Below are 27,954 nucleotides of genomic sequence, written 5' to 3'. Positions count from 1 at the left end.
ATAGGCGCAGTGATGAAATTAGGAAATGTCCTAGCGCAAGAATGGGTAAATAAGAGATCGCAGGAAGAGTCCTTGGTCCGGCAGTGCCCATAAAAACAGGCTGATAATGATGACACAGATAGATAAATTGGTAGATAAATAGATAAATAAATAAATAGGTAGACATAGTCCCTTGAAACTGCGTGAAGTACTCTGAGAATGCTAATTTCAATAAACAAGAGCTGAGAAGTTGCAGTTGTGACGCGGGAGCTGGCGCAATATCAGGTGCATTTGAAGAGTCGTAAGTCTTGCATAATGAAGTGTCATACTAGTTGCTGTATCCTTCGCAGAGGCATACAATCTTTTTTTAAGCGAAGCTTGTTTCGTTGGCGTTGTAGTCACGCAAAACCTCACTTGTGGCGCATACCCGCACTGGATACAAGAAAGGTACAAAAACGAAATAAAGAAGGAAGGAAGGAAAGCAAGAAAGAAAGAAAGAAAGGAAGAAAGAAAAAGCAGGGGCGGGGAAAGCTGCGCCGGCGCCAGATCACGTGACGTGCGCGACCAATCGGGGTCGTTTGGTGTGTCGTGGGTACGGTAAGGGAAGGAAATAATGGGGTTAGCGCGCGCTCTGCCAGGCTTCCCTCGCCTCAGATCAGTTTCGGCGCCCTGATGGGAAGGCCTTGCGCGGTGCGTTCCGCCGACGAGCTGGCTTGCATTTAAGCAATATCGCCGTGAACTCGCTCGGGAAAAGGCTCGTCGTCAACGTGCCGATTCTAGCGTGAGGGCTTCCGAAGCCGTCAGCAGATACGTCAGCGTCGTCTTGCCCTGCAGGAACCCGACAACGGTGGTCCACGCCTTGGCAACGCTAGCACCAACTTTCCCGGTGCGACGGGCAGGTTTCAAGCGCGAGCTTCTCAACCGGAAATTTGGAGCCAGCTGCAATGTGTGTGGCCGGTTGCGGTTCGAGCACAACGTGGTACTCGTCAGCGCAATTCGTTCCGAGGAGCACCGAAGAAACACACGACAAGCTTCGTTTACCCCCATTTCCTCGACAGGAGAGGACCTGCTGGTATTTTCAAATGATAAAAGAATACCATTTTTTATTACGACTCATCTAAGTTCAATCAAATTCCTAGCCATTCTCCATAATGGTTACATAGGAACGTTTAGCTTACCGAATGCGGGTAACCAACTAACCAACCGACTCAATTCCGAGTCGTCTTCGTTTTCCAAAATAGAGTTCGCCAGTGGTGAAGTGGGGAGACATACCATATTCTTCCTTCTCTTACCTAGTTTGATTCTCGCTTCTTGGTACTGGCTTGAGATAAATTATTACACCTCAATGCTGGTATATGGGTAAGCTTTCACACCATGGCATCAGCCAATCACAGCAGTTGGCAGCGCCAACACGCGTTACATCACACATTTACTACTTTTGCCAGGCTCTCAAGCATTGAAGCAATGTGGTCCAACAACAGTTTCTTTCCAGTGGAGTGTTGAGGCCTAAACCGTGGTTCACATCTGTTCTCGAACTTGTCAACCATCTGTTCTTGTTTTGCTTACTTCGTTTACGCAGCTATCTTCTTGATATAGGTTGGTCGTTAGCAGTCAGAAATGTGACAGCGTTCCTACCGGCTACCAGAAGAAGGTTGTTGGAAGTGTTTACTTTCAAATGGGTTTGCTTTAGTTTCAATTTTATTTTAAATGCCTCCCGCAAAATAAATTTATGCTGTACTGATCAGTGTACTCGTATTCTTTCTCTTTTCTGTTTAGAGTACACATTAATTGGAAGGCTATCACCAAATTGTACTTGTTGCGCCCGTCCAGTAACCATATTTCTCTTTAGGTTACATTAGGGAGCACTTTGCATAGAAACAAGGTTGGATAAAAGGGGGTCTTTCGTGCCATGGTCGACAATCTGCTGTTTATGTTCGAATGCCGAAACACATATTGATCGCATTTTTGGGGGATGCCGTTCCTTTATGGGACAATCTCCAAAGAACGTGTAAGAAAGATCTACTTACCACATCATATATAAATCGTTTTAAGCCTTGCATATTTAAATCAATGTGATCAACCGCATCACATGTTTTTGTTACTCCCGAGAAGGGAAGCCTACAGGGAAAATAATTCGAACGCTCATGCTTGTTTCAGCACTCCTGAGAAATGATACGAAACTGGCGGTAGTTACAGGGTTCTTACTCGAGCGCAGACAGGTTGTATTTACGCAATTGTAACTTGTGCTGTGCTTTTTAAGTGAGACGGTGCAGTTGCAGAACAGTAAATATTTATTTGATGAGTGAGTATCAAATACAGTTGCTGATGTTGTCATTATTACTGCACTGGCAAAAATATAGTAATGATACTGCATTGCATTCAAGAAACCTGGATCATCTTCGTTAAAGAATGTATTCCATGTAGTGACTAGCGCCACTTGTTTGTGCATTTGTTCCATAGGAGTCATTGTGAGCTCTAGGGAAATGCTTATGTTGATAGAAGAAAGACATCCCACGTTCTTGTATCAGTGATTTTAGTAGTGCCACTTGATTACGCACTCACCCGAAATGTTGCAGTGTAATATAGAGAGTGGGACTCATGGGGCCCTTTGGTGATGAATCTACTTGAAAGCATCAGCCTCGCTGAAAACTGTAGTTAAGAAAGTACACAACGCGTTCTGTTGGTAGTTTCTATGCTCTGAGTTAGGACATACACAACATTTACAGTCTAAACACGTAGATGGTGCCTTCCTGAAAATAGAATATGCTCAGAACTACGTTCATTGCTTGGTACGCTCATATAAGGTATGCGTGCAAGGGTCAAAATACAATGGTGACCCCAACCTCCATCGAAATGAGCGCCTGTTCGGCCACGATGCGACATTGTATGCCGCCTTACAGTGCTTTAGAACGCCTCTTCCGGTCATTGTATGTATGCGCTCGAATTCTGCAGGTTGCGTTCAATGGGCAGGCTGACGCGCAGCAGTTCTTTTGGCTTAAATCTTTTGAAACTATCGGAGTGGACATATTTATGGTTGCCAAAATAATTCCGCCTTCTCGTCGACGTTTGGCTGGAGTGTCTGCTTCCCCTAGCTATTGCCAGCCCCGAGAGCATAACACAACTTTGGGGCTGTACATCTACCTACATCTTCATAAACATAACGTGTTGTTATGGCAGTGTTCCCGGTATCAGCCGCATGAGCAATACAAGAGCAAAGGAACAACAGTTTGCAAAAGATTCCAAACAAAATACTGCACTCTAGGATTGCTGAAAGATTGACTTCAGAGTTTATTACGAAATAGTTACATTATGACCAGAAGCCATTTATTTCTTTTTCCGTGGTCAAAGAGCAAGCGACAAATATGCATGTATGCTGGTTTTTGCTTATTCCATCCATGACAGTGGCCCAGAGTACCAGGCTGAAAACAGGAGACAAGAAATGCTGTAGGAAATTCCGCAAAATATGCAAACGCGCGTAGCCAAGGTCGATCCAAATTGGTCGCGAAGCTTCGGCTGAAAAGCGGTTCAGAAGAAGTTGTCACCGACATATCAGCAAGGGTGGTTATGGGAGCAGCGATTGAAGCGCGACTTTGTGAGGAGACAACAAACATTGGGAAAAAAAGCACTTTTTAATTAAAACGAGACTCAGTTTGATGCATTCCACAAAAATAAAATTCCTAATCATTTTGATATACTGGGTGTTTGAGTGAACACTTTAAAAATATAAAGGTTGCCTGTGGCAGGTAGCACAATTCTAGTTCGTGGGCTGGTCTACTCGAAGAGGCGGACATTATTTGCACAAAAAATTGAAATGCATAATCGACTCATTAGAAAAAAAACTGTCAGTTTCGTCCGAAAGGCGAAGCATCGATTGCGATAGCAAATTAGCAGAAAGCCATGAGAAGTAAGGATAGTACTCTCATCAGCCGTATCGACTTTTAAACATTCGCTTGCCAACTAAATTAACAAGCACAGTGTCAGCGCACACAGGAAACATGAACACATCACACTCAATGACCGGAGACACTCGTTGTCAAAACGTTTGCGTCAGGAAATGCGGCAGCAGCAGTGATCGAAGGGACCTTCGTGTTGTTGCCTACCACTGCCACGCAAACTGAGCCCCGAGAACACTCGGCACGCACAAAGCTACGAGCCGCCGAAGCACCTATAGAGTTGCTTCGGCGGCTCGTTGGGGGCAGAGTCCTATATGAACTCTGCCCCCAACGCATTTCGATCTCAAGATACGGCCGTGCGACAACGCGTGACCGCGTGCTGCCGACGCATACGCAGCTGCTGCAGCCGCAGTAAAATGCACCCCCCCCCTCCTCCTTCCCCCCCCGATACCTCCAACGTTGGGTGCCAAGCGCGCGGCGATAGACGGCGCACTTCCTGCCCGCTTTCATTCCGCTCGCGCGGACGACATTGAGCCGCGCTCAATGACGACTGAGCCCCTCGCGCGCTTTCGCTCAGACATGCAGCGTAGGGCGCACGACGACGGTGTTATCGCTCTTGGACTTCATACGGAACCTGACGGCGACGGCAGAAATGCGCTTAGAATGTCCATATAGTTGCTATCGCAATAAAATTCAGTAATTAAGTTTTTAACTAATTACCTTATGGCCCATATTGCAATTCATAAATTATAGCCGTGGAGTTCGCAAGGTGGATGCCTTGGAATAAATTCACAGGATGACACCAGCTTCGAGAAATTAATTCTCGAACTTTGCGGAGAAATGCATTGGTGTTCCAGTTACTTTTATGCTTCAATGCATAAAACGACGTTTTGTTAAGAAAGTAACTGGAAGTAAGTACATGCTTGCGCTTAAAAAATTAAGCACAGTTCATCCTTTGGAGATAACTAGCGACCTGAATGTGATTACCAATATTTGGGTGTACAATTGGTGACGGTATGTTTTCTGTGTTATGTTGATTATTACTGTTAGTTTTCGGAATGCATATAATGATAAAAGTAACCAGAGAGAGTTCTGATATTGTTAGGGTGCAACCAAGAGTGGCACCAAAGACAGAAAACAATTTGACGTGTCGGTATATGCAATCGGTCTCGGCAGCCAGTTTGCCTATCGTTGCCTTCCTTGCAAATAACTTGTGAATACGCCGTTGCACGAGATCCGTTGATTTCCACAACGTAACAAATTGGTGGAAGTGCAGGGTACATTGCACTGTGAGACAGTACAGGATATCATTAAAGAGTGTCAACGTTTTGAGCAGGCCAGGAGCCGCCGCATTGCTACGTCGTTCGCATGTCAGTCGAACGCAGCTGCAACATCCTCTTGTGTCAACCGGCCAAAAATGCAGCGACCGTCATCATCAGACAACCTGACACGGATAGTGCGGCGAGAGCTTGAAGCCATGTCTGCTGGAGCACTTTTTCACACCCACGCTGTAAGGAATTCACCATTACTGTAGACATAGTGAAGGAAAAGGGGATCAGAACGATAAACATCCTCAAGCTTGAAATGTATTGTACACAGCGTCAAACATATTCCCATGAATATAAACTAGTGCGGAAGCCACAACCGAGAGTAACATCAAAGCACCTAAATGTAGGTCGTGTTTACGAAGTGCAGCTTCAAAAAACCTTTTTTTTCATCTCAAACCGGTTAGATAATAAAAACATGCAGTAACAAATTCAATAACAAAATGGCCTAGTGGTGAGATTACCGACCAAGCCTGCGTAAATAGAGGTTTAGGGGGGCGGATACGGCAACGTAATCTTGTAATCAACACATCTAATTTTCTTTGTAGGGACTAGTGATTTCTCCATGGAAATCTGAGATGTTGGAAGTCTCTCAATGATGTTGTTGATGCTTCGATGGAGTATCTATGTATTAATACTTTCTCCTGTGGTGTAAGCTGATGCTGACAGTATAGAAATAAAACGTTCCTTAAGAGATGATCCCGCTATTGAATCGGCCTATTCTTTTAAATGTAACCCACTACGACTCAGCACCACAATAACATAATAAACCTTATTATGAGTGAAATAATGACAGCAACAATGTTAATAGTGGTGAATATAGTGAAGGGATAACAGAAGAACAAACTGAAAGAGAACCTTTGATAATCAAATCAGCGAATGCATTCAAATGAATTGCGCAGCCAGAGAACCATCCCCAGGAACTGTTTGAAAATCGGTGCAAAGTTTGGAAGCCTAAAAAAGAAAAGAACCAGCCAAGCACAGGGGAGAAGCTACCCCAGCCTTCTTCTCACATATTGAAGCATTTTGATAACCCGAAATTATTGTGTAATTGTTACATTTTGGTGTCAAAGTGCTGTTATTACATCTAAAAGAGATGCAGAAACACCATTGTAGTTGTTTAGGTATGCGTAAGCATACCCACCAACTTCTAGTTGGTCCACCCTAACATTTAGGTGGGCCCACCTCCATTTTTCAAGTGGCCCACCTACAAATTTCAGATGGCCCGTCGTAAACTTTAAATTCGGCCCAGCCCCAATATGGCCAATTGCCCATGGCCAAGCTTTAAGTTGACCCACACTCAAATTATAAGTTGGCCGAGCCCTAAATCAGTTGGGCCACCACCAAGTTTAAGTTAGCCACGGCCAAACATTAGGTTGGCCCACCCTCAAACTTAAGTTGGCCTAGCCCAAATTTCACATGGCCCACCACAAATTTCAAATAGGCCCACCGCCAATTTAAGTTTGCAAATGGCCAAACTAAGTTGGCCCAGCCCCAAACTACAAGTTGGTCCACCCCACATTTTAAGTTGGCCTAGCCCGAAATTTCAGATGGCCCACTGAAGATTAAAATTGGCCCACCCTCAAATTTAGGTTGGCTCACCCAAACAAATTGGCCCTGCCCAGAATTTCACATGGCCCACCCCCAAATTTCAGTTGGCCCACTGCTACTATATGCTTCCCCATGCATTTTCTATGAAGCCCTATGTTTCCCTATGGGTATTCTCTTTTTATTTTTTCTTGAAATTGTTCCTTATCACTATTGTAGCTACAAGTCATATACATTTACACTTTGCAGCGATTAAATGTTCTAACTTCGCAATCAAGCTTTTTTGTGCAAATGCAAGGCATTACACTTTTGGTGGGATGAAGCTTGGGTATTCGCCAATGAATGCTTATGCATTAAAAATGTGTTCATTTTGTAACTTAGGACAGTGTTGCAGTAGCAGCTAGTGCGAGCAGGACCCCATCAGGAGGTAACTTACCTCCTTTTATCCTGACCAGCATGCAATGCCTTGTATTGTACAGAAAATGAATAAACGAAATGAATGAATGAATTGAGGCATGGTAGCTGTTGTGCGATCACTTTTCCATCATGCTTTGCTGAGGAGGCTTACAACCCGAAATTTGGCCGAGATAATGAGCTTCCCTAGGGTAACAAGCGAACACAGGCCTTAGCTTATTCAGCAGCAGCTCATTCTCCACTTTCTACCAGTGCTCTGGCGAAGATCGCGCTTCCTGCACATGAGAGGCTTACAAGACAAAAATTATTGTTTCGCTGCATTCAAGGCAAACCCCATAATACCGCTGAGACAGTCAACAGCAAGGTTTGAATACTGTGCCTCCAAGCAAGTCTTGCTTTACCGACTGTTTTCGAGATGGACCACTTCTATAGCCACACTGTGGTTCAACAAAGGCCACGAAGACTTTGAGGAGATTCCGTAGAAGTTTAGTGTCCACATGAGAGACTACAGAACACCAAAGAAAAATCAATAAGCTATTTTACAGCACTATACTATGCCTGGTATGAAGCCTAAACCTCGCAAAAAAGACTCTGTTGTTACCACTTTAAGGAGGCAATAAAACGTAACCAGAGAACATGTCGATAAATAAAAATTTTATTTCACAGGGAACAATAGACTCTATAATGTACGTATATTTTATCTAATTAGCTCAATTATTTAGGAAAATGAATCTGCGGTGCAGCTTCCCCCTAATTCTCATATTCTGCTTTTGTGAAATAACACCGCAGATTTGGCCATTTAAAGAATCCATTTGCCTCTCTGCACAAGAAAAACCTGTGATATGTAGAATTATGTCAAATAGACGGCAAGAACAGACTACATAAAAGCTTCATAAAGTTTCAGAAACGTTTTGACTGTTAGGATAAGGAATATACCAGGTATAGTTTCAGATGTACAAATTTGATTGCTGAAACCTAGAAAAATGATTCCACGATATTTTATCGTTCACTATAATAAAGCAAACCATTCTTTGACGCAAGACATGACCCGGGGAAACGCGGCTGGAGAAGATGCAATAACAGTCGATTTATAAAACACAGAGGAGACATCATGCTTGAAAAGCTTGCGGTCCTTTATATGCAATGCCTCACGACTTCACGTGTACCAGACAACTGGAAGAATGCTAACATTATACTAATCCATAAGAAGGGAGACGTTAGGGAATTGAAAAATTATAGGCCTATTAGCCTGCTTTCAGTACTATATAAAATATTCACCAAGGTAATTTCCGATAGAATTAGGGCAGCACTTGACTTTTATCAACCAAGAGAACAGGCTGGCTTAAGGAAGGGATATTCTACAATGGATCACATCCATGTCATCAAGCAGGTAATCAAGAAATCTGCGGAATACAACAAACCCCTCTATATGGCTTTCATAGATTATGAAAAGTCATTTGATTCAGTAGAAATACCAACAGTCATAGAGACATTGCGTAATGAAGGAGTACAGGAGGCATACGTGAATATCTTGGGAAATATCTACAAAGATTACACAGCTACATTGGTTCTCCACAAGAAAAGTAGAAATCTACCTATCAAGAAATGGGTCAGGCAAGGAGGCACAATCTCTCGAATGCTATTCACTGCTTGCTTAGAAGAACTATTCAAGCTCTTAGACTTGGAAGGCTTAGGAGTGGGATCAACAGCGAATATCTCAGCAACCTTAGGTTTGCAGATGACATTGTGCTTTCCAGCAACAATGAGGAGGAATCACAACAAATGGTTCAGGACCGTAACCGAATAAGTCTAACAGTGGGGTTGAAGACTGATATGCAGAAGACAAAGGTAATGTTCAATGGCCTGACAAGGCAACAAGAATTAAGGATTGCCAGTCAGCGTCTAGAGTCTGTAAAGGAGTACATTTATCTAGATCAATTATTCACAGGGGACCCTGATGATGAGAAGGAAACTTACAGAACAAAATTTGGTTGGAGTGCATATGACAGGCATTATCAAATCCTGACTGGGAGCTAACCATTGTCGTTGAAAAGAAAAATGTACCAGCATTACATGCTACCGGTCCTAACATATGAGACAGAAACTTGGAAGTTAAGAAAGAAGCTCGAGAAGAAGTTAAAGACCGCACAAAGAGCCATGTAACGAAAAATATTAGGCCTAACGTTAAGAGACAGGAAGGGAGTGGTATGGATCAGAGAGCAAACGGGGATAGCCGATATTCTAGTTGACATTAAGAGGAAAAAATGGAGCTGGGCAGGCCATGTAACGCGTAGCATGGATAACCGATGGACCATTAGAGTTACAGAATTAGTACCTAAGAGAAGGGAAGCGCAGTCGAGGACAGCAGAAAACTAGGTGGGCACTGAAGTTAGGAAATTTGCAGGCGCAAGTTGGAATCAGCTAGCGCAAGACAGGGTAATAGGAGATTGCAGGGAGAGGCCTTCGTCCTGCGGTGGGCATCAATGTAGGCTGATGATGATGATGATTATGTTTCTTTGACTCATCCAAGGTACTTTTCTGTAGTTAGGTTCCTGTTCCAGGCTGGCTTCGGCTTCCTAAATAAAAACAAAGTTACAGTGAAGTTTCACTTCGTGAACGCGGGTTACGCGCAAGCGTATGGACACCGCGAACATGCACAGCGAGCACCGCCGTGTCGAAGCACAAACGGAGAGGGCGCTAACGCGGTTGCAGACGCTACATTTATCTCGACGGTGCCACGCCTGGTGTGTCACAGGGAAAACACATATTGCTACACATGCAAAGCAGAGACGGTGCGAACCGGCATAGCGAGCACTCTGGCGTTGAAGCACAGAAGGAAAGGGCACGAATGCGGTGATTCTACTCTCCACCTACAGGCGCCTTCCTCCACTGGTGCTCCCTTCTCTCGTGGCAACAAACATAATCTCACCGACTTGACAGATGGGTCATCTATGCATTCACGTAGAAGAAAATTCAAGTATCTGATGATGCGATCCAACCTCTAATGCCCATCGCAAGAGCACGATGTTTATTAATACCTCTGTCACACGAGCACGTAGGAGATCTGCATATTTTGTTATATGAAGGTGGAAGACGATGTTGCGCTTGGGCTCTAAAGAGTTATTGAGCTGTCGTAGAATCTGCGTTGTCTTTATGGTACGGTGGCGTAATGGCCCGAAAAAGCTATAAATTAGGGTATAATGAAATTCGCTGCAATCTATTAGGTTTTAAATTTCTATTTAATATAATCTTACCTCTGCATTCACGTTCACAGTCAGTCAGCTCGGTAAATCTATTTTTGCCTTGGGTGCTTTCACTCCAGTACTTCGCAGGCATGCAGCTGTCTGAAGTCACGTTGTAGTAGTACCTCTTCCTGAAACCGGTCAAGTATCGGTGAACCTCAGGAGGTTTCGAACATTTGCTTGCAGAGTTTCCTGCAAATGAGGTCACCGTGGTTTTTGCGTCAAAATTGCTGTCGAAATAGACGGTACGTACAATACAATTCCTGACAATATAAAGAGCCGAAAATGTTCTTACTTGATCAGCGAGTAGGCTACATGTGGTGTTCATGCCTAATAGATCGCGTAGATAGTTAAAATGTTCGAATATTATTGCACTGGCCTTTGGTTTGGTACAGTCTGCTGTTCTATTCCTAAACTATTAATGTGAGTGTTAGGCAACCACATGACAAGTCGAAACGCTAATCACAGGTAAAGCGTATTTCTCACTCCATAGAAGATTCTGATTACACTGATGCTGGATTGTATCGCTACATCCACGCGCTATTTTCAAAGAAAGCAGGCTTTGAAACGTGAAGGGGTCCAGATGAAATGGTAATTTATTTGCCTATTTATTTTGGTGCAGTACAAACCTCTCGGGATTTTCACAGACACGGTTGCAAATGGAGCTTTACAAAACATGCTAGGAGGGCTTGCGAAAACGCTAGTTGTATCAGAAGCTGTGCTGCATAATAAACTGTATATGTCCTTTCCCTCTCCCCCAAAACAGGGCAGTTTCACACTAGTGGTGCGAAGACTGGGCAAACAGCGAAGCTGGCGACCCCACCTAGCTTTATCTCTGTTCCGCCAAGTTTTTTCGAGGTTTTTCATGCTTCGAGACTCGGCCACGTTTTGCGCAAGATCACCTCGGAACCACCGAGAGCCCAAGGAGCAACGAAAACTCGGTCATTAAAGTATATGGACGCTTCTGGACGCTTTCGCTCGGTTTCTCGTGCTCGTAACTGCGGATCTTTTGCGAATCGCCGACGTGTCGCCGCCGCCTCGGTGGCGCGGTACTCGGGATCGCAGCAAAGTCGTCTCACTCGCTCTCGAGTAGCTGCGCGGCGGCTTTCGCATCGCGCTTCCTCTTTTTCGAGAGTGACGCTCTTCTTCGGCCGCCCCAACCTCGCCCCGATGTGATCGGCGTGGAGACGGCGAGGCTTTTGTGCCGCCGCGGCGGTGACGCGGAGCTATATATCCCGTGGGTCGGCGCTGTAACGTCGCGGCTTAGCTCCGCCTCTGCGCAGCCGCGGCAACCACTCCGCACGGCGTTTTGACGTCATGGCTCGGCAAAGTTAAGACGTAGCGATGCGGCGCGCGCGATGACGTCACGGCTCACGCAGCTGTGGCGTAGCTCGGCGCGGTCGGCGCAGCTGGGGCGAAGCGTTGCTAGGTGACGCATGGTGACGCCATCGCCAGGCGGAGGTTTTGCGGCGTACACTCGACGGACCATCCACGAGCTTAAACAGCTTCGCTGGTTCCCAGGAGTATGTGCCATTGCGCTTGAACCCTTTCCGCACGACCTCTAGGATCGGCCCACATTTTGGGCGTGCACCACTAGACTACCTCCAGCTTAAACAGATTCGCTGTTGAAAATCTTTTTCGTGGATTATGCGTGCATTCTGCAGAAATGATTGGGAAAAAAGAGCGAGGTTGTGCGCAGAATAGCACGGAGGGCCATGTTTTTAGGCAACAACAATATAATCCTACGTGCTTACTGTGGGCTGCCCTGCATGAAGGAGGCAGTGAGGAGAAACAAACACAAAAAATAATGTTGCATCTCCCGTAATAGAAAGTAGATGTAAGCATGAAATGGTTACCATATGGCGTCTTTTGCTGTCTGTGGTGCCGCCGCTAGCCTTTTTCTTCCAACAGTGCAGCGCGGTCAGCGTCTGTTGCTGCTTTTTTTTTTTTTTTCTTGTCGCGTCGAAGTGGTAGGCTGCAAATGTGCGGCCAATTCACGAACCGCTGCTGTTGAAAAAATCACTGACAACCCTGTCTCAGCGCCAAAAGATGACAATCAAGTGTATGGTGCCCTGTACTGCCTTTTGAACGTCGCATTTGGAAATGGCAAATAAAACTTCGGCGTGCTAGAAGATACAGCTTGAGTGATATTGTGCTCAAACATTAGGCAGAAATCGGAAGCAATATTTTTTGTAACTTGTTTCGGCAGTAACTAGCTTTTGTAATGCGCTCCTGTTAAAAGGTTGGGGGCCAGAGACCGCATCTTTTAAGGTTTTGACAGGTTGCCCGGATGATCCCGTTTTGTTCTCGCAACGACGCCCGGATATTCTCAATTGAGGGCCCCCATAACAGCTGTGGCTTTGGCTCAAGGTCACTTGAAGGTTGTCGACAACGGGAACTAAAAGTATTTCATGCTTAAAAATTGCGGCACAACTCATCTCATGATGACTGTTGATAGTAATGCGATTAGCATCCGAGAAATGTAGCAGCACAACGTATTTGTGTAGTTCCGCTTATTTAACATCTGTAGCGGTCATCCTGAGACATCCGTTGCGGTTGTTGTTCAGGCATAAACCAAGGTATTTTTATAAAACAGTGATGGTAGTTGAACTGTGGTCTTTCATGTTGTTATTAAATATGATTTCCTACTGCGATTGAGTTACCGACGTGGTACACTGATTCGCCTAGGAGCAGATGCTGTCAAATTTTCCTAATATAGAGTATACAGCTGTGCTCTTGAATATTTGTCGATGAACAGGCCTAATCAAGCTACATTCAGTGACATCAGATTTCAGTACAAGCACCACTCACAAAACCGCCGTTCGGCGGCCCTCCATGCATGTGCTCTTCGAAATGTAGTGCCCGAGAGAGGTGAAACCAACACTTGCCCTTACTCCATCTCTGAATGAGATTCACGCCAGCTGCAGCATGCTCACAGCTTAGTGCTCTTGCTCAGGTTATGTAAACGCTAGACTAATGTGAAAATAAAAGCTTGTTGTTTCTAGCTGAATAATTTTCTTCGGTTGTGTAGTGACAACATGATCTCCCCATAAAACTTGTGAAGACGTTTAGGTTTAACCTTAGCGCGCTGGAAAACAAAGGACTTCACGTTAGGGAAACGAGAAAACGTGCAAACGGCTGGCGCAACTATGCCAATTTTGTTGAATTCTCCGGAGTCGAACAGCGGCAATGTACGACTGCATTCTGAGGTCGTCGCCTAGTACAGTCGGTCTTGGAAACAAATTTTCAGTTTTAATTGACATGACGATTTCAGAGTTTATAGCTATAGACATAACGTGTTTGATTAGAAACCTGCACTTCGTAGTAACAATGATATTGTGACGAAGAGGAATCCCGATGAACAAACGTATATACAACTATTTACATGGGGAAATGTTACAGGTAAACGCGCAGGCTGGTACAAAGGTTGTTGTTGTTGTTGTTGTTGTTGTTGCTTAGAAAAACTCAGAACTCCAATAGACAGCTACCACTTCTTCTTCGTCTGCATCTTGCGCTCACGGTCCTTTCCGAATGCACCGTAACAAAACCTCTGCGGGCTAGAACGCCCTGCCGGTACCTGTTATAATGATGGCGAACTGGATGAACAGTATACGCTCTAATACAGGACACGTGGACGACGTCAGTTCGTTGCTGGGATGACGATGGCGTGTCTTCTACGGGGGCGATTTCGTGATTTATGTCACTTAGACGTCGCAATACCTGGCACGGCCCAGTATAACGTGACAGCAGTTTTTCGGAGAGGCCGACGTGGCGACTTGGAGTCCACAGTGTAACGAGGTTTCCCGGGGAAAAGTAAAGGTTCCGGTGGTGATTGTCGTAGCGAGCCTTTTGTGACGCCTGAGCTGTTGTAAGTCGATCTTAGGCAATCTGGCGAGCCATAGGAACCCGTCCAACGCGTCATGGGTTCATGGGCGCATGGCGTGGTAAGTCACGACACCGAAGGTAGCAGGGTGTGAAACGGCAGAGTGGGATTGCCACCAAACAAGAGGTAGAAAGGCGGCAAAAAAACTTCTTGGGCGAGTTGGTGTTTACTGAACATGATACTTAGTAGCGCAAAACTCGAGATAAAAGACAACAGTGAAAGACGAGAGGAAAGGAAAGACGAGCGCTACACTCACAACTGTTTATTTCGAAGCGAGGCTTGCTATATATACACAAACATACGCATGCGCAAACGCATAAAACACACAAAGGGCGCCAGTCAGCCGAAGGCAGAGTAGTCACATTATATGCTTCACAATCTCATTTCCGAATCATAAAGTGTCACGGTCGTTTGATTAACGCAGGCTAGACCATTAATTTGGATGTGGTAGGCCTCTAACAGTTCACGAGCGGTTTTGTTCTTACTTTTGCCTAAGATCCTGACATTAAAAATCAGCGGTTCACAGTCGGGACAAGACCTGCAATGCGCAGACAAGTGCGCGGTAGTATCCTCGCTCAAGAACCATCGCTGCTCAAGAACCATCGGCTTCTGCATTCGGAAAGGATTACCCCCTCAGGACGCCCTCACGCTTTTAGGAGTGGTGCAACCTTCGTGGCAACACATCAAACAGGTGAGCAAGATCATTCGTTCCAAACTCTGGCGACAGATTCGACTTTATCAAGATTGGCTACGGGTACTATGCTTCACGCAAGAACCAGATTGGCTAGCTGTTGAAAAGTTGAATGAAATTCGGCGTCTCATCAACCAAAGTGTGGAGGTATCGTGGAAAAGCATCTTGGGGCGACTCCTCGGGATCGTCGAGAAAACCAAAGTTAGCAACAAGCAAGAAAGCAGGCTACATGTAGTGCACGACACCCACATCCCGGAGGACATCGCCAGTGTGCTTCGCAAAGGACCTAAATATGGACTGGAACCAAAAACCACAGCTCACGAGTTAGCCGCAGTAAATAGAAGTTTGGCGGCAAAAGCGGAAATGGAACAGCGAGAAAGGTGTTTACTTGAGGGTGCCGATTGTCTCTACAAATGTGCTGCGAATCGCAAATGTGAGGATAAAATGTGTTCAACTCAGCGTATTGTAACGTATTTCAAGCAAAAAGATCTGTGCCTTTTGCAAGCAGACAAAGAAGGCGGCTTCGTTGTTTTACCTAAAGGTACTTTTAAAGACAAAGCTGTCATTGCCATCAACAAGAATTTCGCCCCCCAAAAAGTCCGGCCCTCCCGCGTGAAGAAAAATTTTCTTCGTTTCTGCGAAGATAACAAGTTAAAGAACTTGCGAAAAAGCATAGAAAAAAGCAAAAATGACTCGCTTGCTGTGTTGTTTAGTGCAAAAACGCACTAACCGGATATCCCTTTCAGGGCTATCGTCAGTGAACGTGGCACTTGGCAACTCGAGGTCAGCCGTTTTTTGTTGAATTGCCTCAATCAACTAAAAGTTGATGATCCTTTTTTAGTAACTAACTCCGGCGACATCGTCAGCTTTTTGCGTGATAATCGTAACATTGGTTTTGGCCTTTCTGTAGATATAGAAGAATTATTTTACTCTATACCGCATCGCGAATTGTTTGTTGCTATCAAAGCACGCGTAGATGCCGAATGGAAGATGGTGAATTGGAATTTCAGACTGCAATTGGTCTTAGTACTGACAATTTTCTGGCCTTATTGGAAGCCTCTCTCAAAAGTACTTTTATTCTTTTTGACAACCAACTCTACTTACAAAAGAAGGGCATTTGTATTGGTTCGTGCTTAGCGCCCTTGCTATGTGACCTATTTCTTTCTGAAATGGATATAATCCTGGACAACTGATTTAAGAACACGCATGCGATAAAAGTTTTTAGATATGTAGACGATTTTTTAATCCTTTTGGACGAACAGTGTCACTCTACTGACAATGATGAAATCAGCACAGTTTTAAGCCTTTTTAAACTTCATGGCAATGGCCTATCTTTTACGCACGAGATTCCAGTCAACAACACGCTGCTGTTTTTAGATTTAAACCTGAAGTTTTTAAAACAACATGTCTGTTGGAGCTATTCACCACGTGCGAAGAAAGAGCTTTTACCATACGATTCTGCCCACTCGAAAATGATTAAACGAGGGATCGCTACAACCTGTCTGGGATCTGCGCTTAAGCAATCGTGCGTTCACAGGATCGGGACGAGTTTTGACAATCAGATTGAGCGGCTTTTAAACGCTACGCTCGCTCGGTGTTGACGTCCGTAGGGGAATCTTTACTCCAGAAGCTGAAAGGCACCAAAAAGCCTAAGGTGGGCGATGAAGTCGAGCGCAACGCTCGAAAAAAGGCACAAGTGGTGCCGTACCTTCACAAGGTTAGCCACAACCTTAAGAAGGTGGCGAACAGGTACGGAGTACCACTGGTTTTTTCCGCCCCGAACAAGCTGGCCCGTCTCTGCCCTCGAATCACGGGTGGCGCTACGAACGAGTGCACAGTACATCACGTTCAGCGTTACGTGCATTGTTCCACTGGAGTGGTTTATTTCATTCCCCTCAGCTGTGGCAAGTGCTACATTGGGCAAACGGGGCGCTGCGTCAAAGACTGAATGAGAGAGCACGCAAATCTTTTAAAGAAAGATACCACCGCGCACTTGTCTGCGCATTGCAGGTCTTGTCCCGACTGTGAACCGCTGTTTTTTAATTTCAGGATCCTAGGCAAACCGCTCGTGAACTGTTAGAGGCCTACCACATCCAAACCAATGGTATAGCCTGCGTTAGTCAAATGACCGTGACACTTTATGATTCGGAAATGAGATCGTTAAGCATATAATGTGACTACACTGCCTTAGGCTGACTGGCGCCCTTTGTGTGTTTTTTGCGTTTGTGCATGCGTATGTTTGTGTATATATAGCAAGTCTTGCTTCGAAATAAACAGTTGTGAGTGTAGCGCTCGTCTTTCCTTTCCTCTCGTCTTTCACTGTTGTCTTTTATTTCGAGTTTTGCGCTACTAAGTATCATGTTCAGTAGAAAGGTGAGAGACCGGTGGTACCCTTACGTGACGAATTGTACGCAAATGTCACGTCGGACAAAGTGTTGTCCCAATCGCGATGGTCAGCTGAAACGTACATAGGCAACATCTCTGTAAAGCTGCGATTTAGTCATTGAGTCAGTCCGTTCGTTTGTGGGTGATATGCAGTTGAGAGCTTGTGTTCGATGGAGCAGGAATGAACTATGTCTTCAAAAACTTGGGAAAAGAAGAAGTGGCAACGATCTCTCAGCAGCTGCGTCGGCGTACTATGTTGAAAAATCACGTCCTGAAGTAAAAAGTCTGCTACACTTGTAGCCCAGCTCATGGGCTGGGCACGTGTAATAGCATAGCGCATCGCATTGTCTGTTGCAACGGCTATCTATTTGTTCTCTTTGATGGTTGTGGGAAAGGGGCCAAGAAGGTCCATGCCTTTCGCCGCTGGCAGACCTCACAAGCCGCAACGTAACGTCGCACAGAGCAGTACAGGCCTGCCCAGAAACAGCGAGGTCGCACTCTGTCGTAAGTGCGGGATGTGCCAAGGTGTGTGGCAGTGCGCGCGTCGCGAAGCTCAGGAGCAACAGTAGATTAGAGGTGACGAGGGACAACTAGCAGTAAATCAGGTCCATCAGAACTCACGTGGCGTCGGTAAAGAATGTCATCATGGAGAACAAACATTCTGATTGAGTGATCTGATTGGCCAGAAGTCAAGCGCTCGATGGTCTACAATGGAGAGTCGTCCTTTCGCTGCTCAGTAACGATGTCGTGAAAGTCAGAAATGGCCAGAAGGGAAGCGTCGGCATCCTGGTCGTCGTTATCAGGAGGATCAATGGGGTAACGAGAAAAGCAGTCGGCGTCCAAATGTAAGCGGCCGAACTTGTACGTCACAACAAAAGAATATTCCTGGAGTCTGATTACCCAGCGACCAAGGCGGCCAGTGATGTCTTTCAGTGATGATAGCCAGCACAGAGCATGGTGGTCCGTGATTACAGAAAATGGGCGGCAAAACAAGTAAGGGCGAAACTTAGCCACTGTCCACACCAGAGCGAGAAACTCGTGCTCGGTGACTGAAAAATTGCGCTCTGAAGGGGACAACAGGCGACTGACTTAGGTAATGACGCGCTCGTCTCCGTTAAGATGTGGCGCGAGGACAGCACCTATGACACGGCCGCTTGCGTCTGTGCGAACTTGAATTGGTGCAGATGAATCAAAGTACGCACTAGACGCGGCCTCCCAATACCAGTGTACGCAACATGCTAACTGCCTATTCGGTGTTTTGCGCAGGCGTGGAAATGCAGCAGGTGGCTTGTTAGCTACTACCTGTACCACCAAATGATCGATGCATGCTACGGCTATTGCCGCTCCCTCGGCGCAGCCAAACCGAGCAGCTGGCTAAGTCAGGAGCTGTGTAGCTGTCAAAACCGCATCATGTTCCCGCTTCGCGACCTTTCGAACGTTATGAATCACCATCATATCGTTCTCAAAGCACATTCGGTTGCAATCCGCACAATTGAATTCAAAATGTCTGTCTAGAAAGTTCCTCTGAAATTTCGCATACGCACCCTACACTCGTCCACTTTACTGGAGTGGTACCAGCATCGCTTCGCCGCATTCTGCACTTCGCGGCACCCGTATTCCTGTCGAGCCCACCACTTACGGGCAGCCTTCAAGGCACGATCTTCGCTGCTACACGCCGCCATTTTTCCTAGCTTTCCTTGTGTCAGCACAGTCCCTACTGGTTTGCTCCACCACCTTATAGAGGCCGGCGTTATGTAGTATTGAGTGGTTTCTTAGCTTTCCTCTTGCTACACCAGGTGTCGGCACATGCGTTACTGGTTTTGCCTCCTCATAGAGGGCGCGGGACTTTTAAGGCACGGACATTGAAAAATGTATTGGAGGGTAGACATATACAGCTCCACTGTAAAACTGAGTGACTAAGGCAGGGCGTGACGATATTATGCGTTAGGGCGTCCGGACAGAAAACGAACTATGTATACTCTCTGCAGTAGCAGGGTCTTATGGTGTATAGGAAGGCTATTGGCCAGGCCTCTTGAGGACTTTGCGTCATTTGAGATGACGTCGTTCATGAAGACCAATGCCCTATATGATTCCAGGCTTTTCGTCTACTTAAGGGAAGGTTGCTTCAAGCGGAAACATTAACTTGCTGTATGGCATCATGTCCAGATGCATGTTGTGGGTTTCTTGAAGGATAAAATTGTGAATTATTTGACTTGATGAAAAACCGTAGCGCAGCGACACATTAAAAAAATGTTGGCACACGAGCAACATGATCTTATGCGAATTGGCGTGTCTCTTCCCTACTATATTTTATAAAGTAGAATGTCCTCGTCCAGGTTATTTCTCTTTTGACGTCTGTTTCCAGGGATCTTATTTATGTCAAACACAAAAGCAAGGTGCGAAGAACATATACGTGGAATACACATTCCCCTGTGTACACCAGCAGCTCTGGTGGGTGATGGCACCAAAGTGCATTGTGGTTTATTCTTTTAAGTCTTGAGGACCATTTCAGCGGAGGCTTCGAACGATAGCCACCATGTGGTAAAACAAAGTGTTCATAAAGCAGCACTTGGTGTAAATACTCCGAGGCTTCTCATATAAATATTCAAGCTACTATATTGGACCTAATTTGTCACACGAAATGAAGCGTACCAACAGCAGCAAGCGGTTTTGAATTTCACTTTGAAGCTCTGTGGTATCAGAAATATTGAGACGATGTTCATAAACATAGGCGCGCAGTTTAACATTATTTCAGAATATCGCATATGACGTACGTTAATTTTCCAATTTCAGCGATATTATTACCCATTTTGCCTCACCTGCGCATGTCTTCCAGCAATTTTCCGCCGCTGTAAATTGATTATTGTTGCCGCCGCAACCTTTATGCCAGAACCGGTGACATTTTTGAGTCTTCCAGCTGTAACCGTAGGCCATATAGCCACCCTTTCTTCGATGTGGACATGCATGTCCATCACTGATGGGCATATTCCAAGGATTTTTTATATGATCTGAGAAGAACCACATGAGAACATTTAGAAACTATTGACTGTTCGATGTTTAACGAGCCAGCTATCTGCCGGTACAACATGTTCTCTGCCGTTAAGTACCACACTCTAAAAAAAAAGGGAGTGAGAATGGAGCAACGGGCTCTGTTCCTCCTTCAGGCCAGCGAGTTCCTCCTTCGAGCAAGGTTCACGCGCTGCGCCCTCTTGCGGCAATCGTAAATGGAGGAACGTTCCTCCCTTAGCGCGAGCACCCCGGGACCTGAAAATGAGTTGCGCCGTGATCCCGTGTAGCGCATTGCGATTTCATCGGCTGCGACCGATCGGTTCCATCTCTACGAGCACCATAGGCGATCACTTCACCCACTGACTGTGTTTGAGTGCCTTCAATGTGCTGCGTGGATACTTCATCGCGCAACGATGCGCATGCGATATCATGAACGTCGGTGGAGGAAGGTTGATCGCAAAACAGGCAAGTTATTTTATTCTCGATCATTGGTATGCGCATACGAATTGCTCTCAGCAATAGGCTATATACATTTTAGACGCAGTCCTGTTAGACAGTATTTACTGCACCGAGATGCAAGCAAGACCTTAAAATGTATTGGTAATCTAGATCTTCTTGCTCATGTAGGGGATAATGCTTAAGGATATTTCTTTTCTTTATTCTCGCGGTACATGCGGCTGTCGTGCGATTATTATTAGTGCGAAAGTGCCTATTAAGTTGCGTTAACAAAAAACAAATATGTGGAAACGCGTACGTGTAATGAAAGCGGTGCAGAAAGTGACCGATAGTATCCCGAAATCGATCGCTACTGAAATTTATAGCCGCAGTGGCTATGGTGCTTTATTTCCTTATGGTCGCGGCTTCGACTCCGGTTCCTGTGGCCGATTGCGGTGGGGGCGGGCGGAATTTGAAAGCAACTGTAGTCTCTTGTCAAGTTTTTATGCAAATTGTAACATATTATTCTACAGCTATTTAACTATATGTTGTTTACGTGGTTCAAAATAAAGGCCAAGTGATCTGATTTGTTTTTCATGCACCATGCTACATCATATTCGGTTTGAAAAAAACTTTGTCCACTTTTTTCAGTGTCATGCGTTACTGCATTTGAGAATGACATTTTCACAATTCAATTTTTTATTCCTTTTAGAATACATGGCTAACTGGAACAAGCACTGGACCTTTATATGTACATCATCGAAGTGGAAGTTCAGCACATCAAAAGACGCGACTTAATTGCTTCTATAACCTGCATGGCTTCTGAAAATAAATACAGACGCCAGAGCCAACCATAAATGACACAATTGCCGATTTTGTTGTGTTTGCTGCTTTGTTGTGATGTCTTGCAATAATTAATTGTTTCATGAATTTCCATCAATGTTGTTGAATGCCACCAATCTTGACTGCTTAAAAATTACCGAGATTGCTGGCAAAGGTGTGTGATAATAAAGCAATCTTGCCATGCTGTAATAAAGTGTGCATTTATTTACTCTTGCCTCCGTCACTATCTTAATTTAAAATTGCTTTCAAACGAAAGCAAACTTAACGTGTTGTCAGCCAAACTGGCAAGCTTTACAGGTGAGATGTTGCATGTTCAGAGGTCACGAGCATTAGGTGTTATGCATCAAAAATGCTTTCGAATCGTTGTTGTCCTGAATTAGTTTTTAGCTACTCCTTCATGAAATCCCTCTTTCCCACTAGTCCACATAATTATCAGCCTTACTTTGCCGTGCCAGTCCTTAAAAGCCTATACATAGTTGTGTTATACATCTACTGCTTGTAATAAATTATCAACACGCCCAAATTGCCATTTAAGAGTCTGTCACCTTTTACTAGCTAATAACATAATAAATCTGCACAATTCAAAAGTACTGCCATCCAATGATTTTTAAAGAATCGCACTACAATGATTAAAAACGAAAGTAATGTAATTAACATATAACAAAAGTAACAACAAATATACTATGATGAACAAAAGCACACTACCTGAGCAAGAAACTGTTTTAAGACTCTGTGGAAGAAATAAGCAGGTGTCTGCCACAGTTTCAATAAGGCATCACAATAGTCTGATCAAATACATTATGGTTCTTCCAGAAGCAAAAAAAACAAAAAAGTACACTTCTACAACATTGTATGCAAAGCCAACTAGTAATACGTACAGTGGCACAGTTGATGTCTGCAAATCAATACATAGCAATTCTTTATTGTAACTTGCCTTACAAATAAAATCGACCGTGGTGACTATTATCCATCTGTAACACTCGAAGATGCAGGCAATATGGCACATAAATAGAAAGCATGCGGCACCAAAAGGGGCCATGACAAACCACAGCCTTCAACAACGCACCACATGCATTTCTATGCGTTCCACCTCGTCAACCCGTGTTCAATGTCACCAGCAGCCATAAGAAAAGATGGGTTTCGGCATGTGTGCATCAAAGCATTGTTCAGAAGTTATATCTTGACAAATAAGCAAAACAGGGGCGAAATAGCCATTTTTTCAATGTGCAGAAACGATGCGAAAGCCAGCCATTGAGCATCCTGAAGGGAAGGTGCCTGTGACATATAAATGCCAACAGAAGTATATGCCGTTAGGATCCGCTTTTAAGTGCCTTTTTGTGCCTACATGAAAGTGAACTTTGAAGAGTGCTGGTTTCTCAGTGGCTTTGGGATGCCTGAATGCCAAGTACACCATGCAATGAGGGTTGCCTTCAGGAATGTACTCTGCATATATTTGGGGAAGCAGCCGAAAGAGGCACCATTTTTGGCTTGCTGATCCCCTAAGGCTGGCTTTGCCACTACGAAATGCGTCCCTAATGGCAGGAGGTATGGCCTTTTTGTCATGAAAGCCATACTTGAAGGACAATTTTTTTCCAAGGTCCTGCTTGCGGATCACTCCGTCAGCAACTAAACCTTCCAAAACGTGGGGAAGAACACAGTCAATACCCCCTTCAAGTATGTCATGCATGGCATCAGGAGGTAATTGTTCAGTGACATCAAACTTTTCAAGGCCTTGCAATGGCGATACATTTGTAATGCCGTACAAGGGCCCATTTATAGCTGGGTCAAGTGTGAATGCTTTAAGGTGGCTCTTGTGTGCTGCACTTGTCCTCTCGATACAGTCATCCAAATTATGCAGCATCCGCAATTGTCTGTGCTGAGCTAAGCAGTAATGGCAGACTGTGCCGCTGCTAAAGCAGCACTGGAGACCTGCCAAGAGGTGCATTGAGAGGTTATCTCCAGAGAATGCCACAGTCACAACATTAAAGTGCAGACTGCCAGTGCCCCCTCCATTCTTTTATATTAAATTTAGGTCCTGCACGAGTGGCAGTAGCACTTAGGCCAGGCCATGCCGTAGCATGACACGGTACTCCACAACTAGAAGCAAGTGAATGGCGCTGAGTTTTGACCGATGCCGAGGATGCAGATTCAAAATAGAAAAGTTAACTGGTAAAATTTTGTGCCGTCCAGCAGCACCACCTAGAGGGTTTACAAGCTCCAGCTCATCAGTGTACAAAAGCAGAAATACAGTGCTATGACTGGCATCCTGTGCAAGCTGACGGTACTGACTGAATGCATTGCCATCAGCAAAGTCATAGAGCACATCTTGCGATTTTGACACAGACTGTGAAATGCATTCTAGCAAGTCCTCGCATTTCAGGAAATTTGTTGACAGTTTAGAGATAGAAATATAACATGTAAAGTCTTTGTAACTGCCAGTCTGCAGTGGCATCTGAGTAGCTTCAGTGTAAATAAAGTGCTCCGAAATGTATTTTTTTTCTCATGTGAGTACTTGTCAAGTCGGAAAATATATTGACAACAATATCCGCAGCATTCAGTTGGCATGCCAGGTTTTCTATTGTGCACGGTGCCACATTTTTTCCTCTAGGAGCTTTGCAGTTTTTTTGAACATCCCTTCTATGACATCATGAATGAGGGCTTTCACAAGGGTGAAAATTTCATCTGTGGTACTCAACGGTAGCTGCAACTTTTCCATGATTCTGATGTAGAACATAGCTATCTGCTTCCCTGATTGTCGCAATGAAGTCAAAGTTCGAAGCAGTGTCATCACTGTTTGTATCTGATGAAGTTGAGGCATCAGTAACGATGCATTTTCTCCAGTTGCTTCACCACAGCCAAAGTCAGGTGTATGCTCATCGGCGCTAATGCCAGCGGCCTTTGTGTGAAAGCGATACACGTGCTTCTTGTAGGCGAAGTAACGGCGAAATGATGCCGCGCAATTCTCTATTCCACATAATACGCAGAAATACGGCTAACAACTGAGGACGTCTTCTGAAACGTTCCACTTCAGTGATATTTCGCTTCTCGCCTTCAGGCACTGAGGACGTGACGGCCGCATTTAAGCGGAAAGTAAAAACGCTTGTATAGTGCATTGGATGCACGTTTAAGAACCTCGAAAATACATTATAGAATTTCTTTCTATGCTAAACTATAATGTACGATATAGATTGTTCAATGGTTCTTTTTGTCTCAACATCTATACGCATGTATGCTGGGACAGTGCCTCCTTTATTTTTAGAAAAATAGAGGAGGCGCTGGCTGGGAGTGACATCGTCGACGCAGCACCGGCAACAAGGAGAGCGCTTTTCAACTGGGTCGTACCATTCGAAAGGTAAGTAATCGTGCTTGCTAACTACACTCGCATTGTGCGTGCTCCTCGTGTGTGCACAGAGTGCGTGAGCGTAGGAAATGGTACTCCCACGACAACAGTAATACCTGTGCTGATGCTTGCTGAGTGCCGGTTGGCAGAATTTAGTTATGCAAGTTTGTTGCCTCAATGCAACATTGAAAATCTTGATAAGCGTCTTCTTCCGATGAGAAATATTACGTTCGGAAATAATCGTGATCATGTGCGCCTGTGCGTGAGCTCCCCCTTTTCTGCTGAAGTTGCATAATAGCGACCCATGTGCTTTTTCACCGATTCTTACTGCAATCCCGTTTCCTCGCTTATAAATGCTTCGACGTCGTAAATAATCTCTGCTTATGAGGTTTTCGGTTTACGAGCAGTTTATGAGAAAAAAATCACAGCTTGCTACTAGTACAGCTTACTTTTTAAGACAAGGCGTGTTGACATAACTTATACGCAAGTAAACATGACGGGAAAGTTGCTTATGAAAGAAAAAAGAAATGAATTGTTATGTAAAGAAACATTTGTTTGTGATGTGCTGCTCCTGCGTGTGTTGAAAATTTTACTGAGATGAAGGGGCCCTATTATCATGTGCACTGTTGCCACCCTGCACTAGCGCAAACATTGTTTTCGTGACTATTTTTAGGTGCTCCTCGCATGTATTCACCATGTGACAGCTTTAATGGGCTACTGCTATAAGTCAACACATAACAGAGGGGACTCCTTGGCTATGGCCGCCATGGTGCAACGTGTAATCTGGATGGTCGAGTCAGGTATATATGAAGTGTATGTGTTCCAAATAGTAGGATCTCAGTATCATTCGTTGATAAGTTAGTCGACGTATTACTCAACACAGCTTACTAAATTGACTAAATATTTATGCAACTTGCTGCTTATTTGTGTTCATAGCTGTTTTGCACACATTATCACGTTCTATAAGAAAACTAGACCCAACATGTTGTGATGAGTATTTTTTTTTCAACAATCGCTTGGCTGCTATTAACATTTCATTTTTGCTAAGTACACAGTGTGTTCATTACTTTTTATTTTGGTTTCATTGTTTTGAAACTGTTTTTCATGCTGTAGCTTTTATTTCCGATTTTCATCTGTTTATGCTACACGCTCGTGCAGTATCTAAGTGTAGTGGGCCAAATTTGTCACAGGTCTAAGCGCACGGCGTGCTTAGCATTGTTTAACATATTTACAATTATTTGTCTTGTTCCCAGAATAAATACCACTGGCAAATGCACATTTGACGAGCTTGGAACTTCTTGAAATGATACATGAAAGCCAGTATTCACTGTGCTGCAGCAACTACACCAGTGAGGTGTTTTCTAGTAAGCTTGCTATTTTATTTTATATTCATGGCAAGCTATTCCGATGCATGCAAGTAGGCATTGTAGCAGTTGCGAGTCTGTCTAGTTACATTGTTTTTCACTTTACGTCAATACAGCATAGACCACAGAGTTAGCTGGTAGATAGTTCAGTGTATTGATACTGTCTCATTAAAGAAACACACTACTTCGCACATAGTGCTTAAATGTCTGCTTGCTCTTATGGCATTTGCTGGTTATTGCAATGTTGCTCATCAAATGCATTTGATTTCAACATGACCACACAGAACATTCTGATTGACACTAGTGTAATTTTAATAGTGATAATCAACCAGCCAAGGCTTAATTCTACAGCTCTCAAGAATTATTTCTAATACTTTGGGTTCCTTTCCATGTGTTCTGTTTCATCCTGTGTTTCATCAGCACAGTGGGCAGTCCTTTAAAATTATTCATTCTACTTGGCGCTGTTCAGGTAGAAAATGTTAACCAGCAAGTCCAAATTATAATACCATCGGTAAGACTTCTATTACTGGGTGGATGAATTCAAAGTGCTATATGTAATTGTAAAAGTATTTTAGACAAAAATACCGGTGTCTAGAACAAGCAACATATGCACTGCAACTCTTATAGTGTTAAGTTGGGTAGGCAAGTACCTATGCTAAGTATACTTGTGCATATACTTTCTACATATTAGCTAGTGTTTTAGCTACATGAAAGAGCGTATGTTGTGACTGCTGAAGTCAAATTTATGATTGATGTGCCTGCCTGTTTTTGTTGTGCACTTACTGCTGTGGTGTCTTAAGCATTGTAGCCATGTGACAACTGAAGTATTGCAACAATGTGTAAGCTAGCTTGCACCTACTATTGCTACAGTATGCCAACAGATACCTATCACCATATTTGTGCATTTTCTGAGAACCAGCTGTGTTGGCTATGTGCAATTTGTAGTATCCTTATGAGTTTGCCGGTCAGTTCACGTAACTTTTGATGACATAATTTACAGAGAGGGAAGGGAAACAGTACAACATGAATGCTGTTAAAAAGGGACTTTTTATTTTGATGGAAGGATTCAAAATAACAATAAAACTGGATGTGTGCTTATATCTTGCGCAAGTCTTATCAGAGGGAAGGCAGAAGTTGTAATACAAAGGCATAAAATCACGATAAACAGTATTTGCATTAAAAAAGGTGGATAAGCACAGACTAATTTTGTTCGCTTGTCATCAAGAAAGGTTGCTTTTTCATGCATTGATAACCGGGCTGGCTTACACGTATCATTTATGTGGCATGCCTCACTGATTTCTCTTGGCACTCTTTCCCCGTTTGTGAAAACAGATGAACAATCTTAATCCGACCTGAAGCCCTATCATGACAATGCACGGCCATGTTGAGCGAGCATACTGGCCTTTCGAGTGAAATGTGATGATTTATTTGGCACGTATTTAGATAACAGCCAGTCTGTCCTGTATACATTTGACCACCTGTGAAAGGAATACAGCACACTGCACGCACTAGACAAATTTGGTGGTATCCTAACCAAGCAAACCTCGCTTGCCTGCTCCCCTTTCTCAATTCACTTGTGGACTGTGTGCATAGCAGCCCAGAA

The 27,954-nt window shown here is 44.3% G+C and overlaps 1 protein-coding gene across 1 annotated transcript; it reads right to left on the bottom strand.

The window, feature by feature from the left end:
* Positions 1 to 3,254: 3,254 nt before the first annotated feature.
* On the bottom strand, positions 3,255 to 20,362 carry LOC119459520 (actinia tenebrosa protease inhibitors-like). Its single transcript, XM_037721250.2, has 3 exons — positions 20,180 to 20,362; positions 10,414 to 10,593; positions 3,255 to 3,398 (listed from the first exon to the last, which is right to left on the bottom strand). Exons 1-3 carry the CDS (start codon positions 20,343 to 20,345, stop codon positions 3,364 to 3,366), a joined length of 381 nt encoding a protein of 126 aa, XP_037577178.1. The 5' UTR covers positions 20,346 to 20,362; the 3' UTR covers positions 3,255 to 3,363.
* Positions 20,363 to 27,954: the final 7,592 nt, after the last annotated feature.

This window comes from Dermacentor silvarum, chromosome 7 (assembly GCF_013339745.2).
Source record: "Dermacentor silvarum isolate Dsil-2018 chromosome 7, BIME_Dsil_1.4, whole genome shotgun sequence".
NCBI lineage: Eukaryota > Metazoa > Arthropoda > Arachnida > Ixodida > Ixodidae > Dermacentor > Dermacentor silvarum.
The sequence above is the reverse complement of the archived record's forward strand: the minus strand, read 5'-3'. Positions and strand labels throughout refer to the sequence as shown.

Excerpts from the sequence above, each read along its gene's own strand:
- LOC119459520 (XM_037721250.2), bottom strand. The coding sequence starts at position 20,345 with ATGCCCATCAGTGATGGACATGCATGTCCACATCGAAGAAAGGGTGGC. Across the intron at positions 10,594-20,179 it reads TTGCTGGAAGACATGCGCAG|GAAACTCTGCAAGCAAATGT; the intron begins GTGAGGCAAAAT and ends CCTCATTTGCAG. Across the intron at positions 3,399-10,413 it reads CTGTGAACGTGAATGCAGAG|CCTGGTACTCTGGGCCACTG; the intron begins GTAAGATTATAT and ends TCCTGTTTTCAG.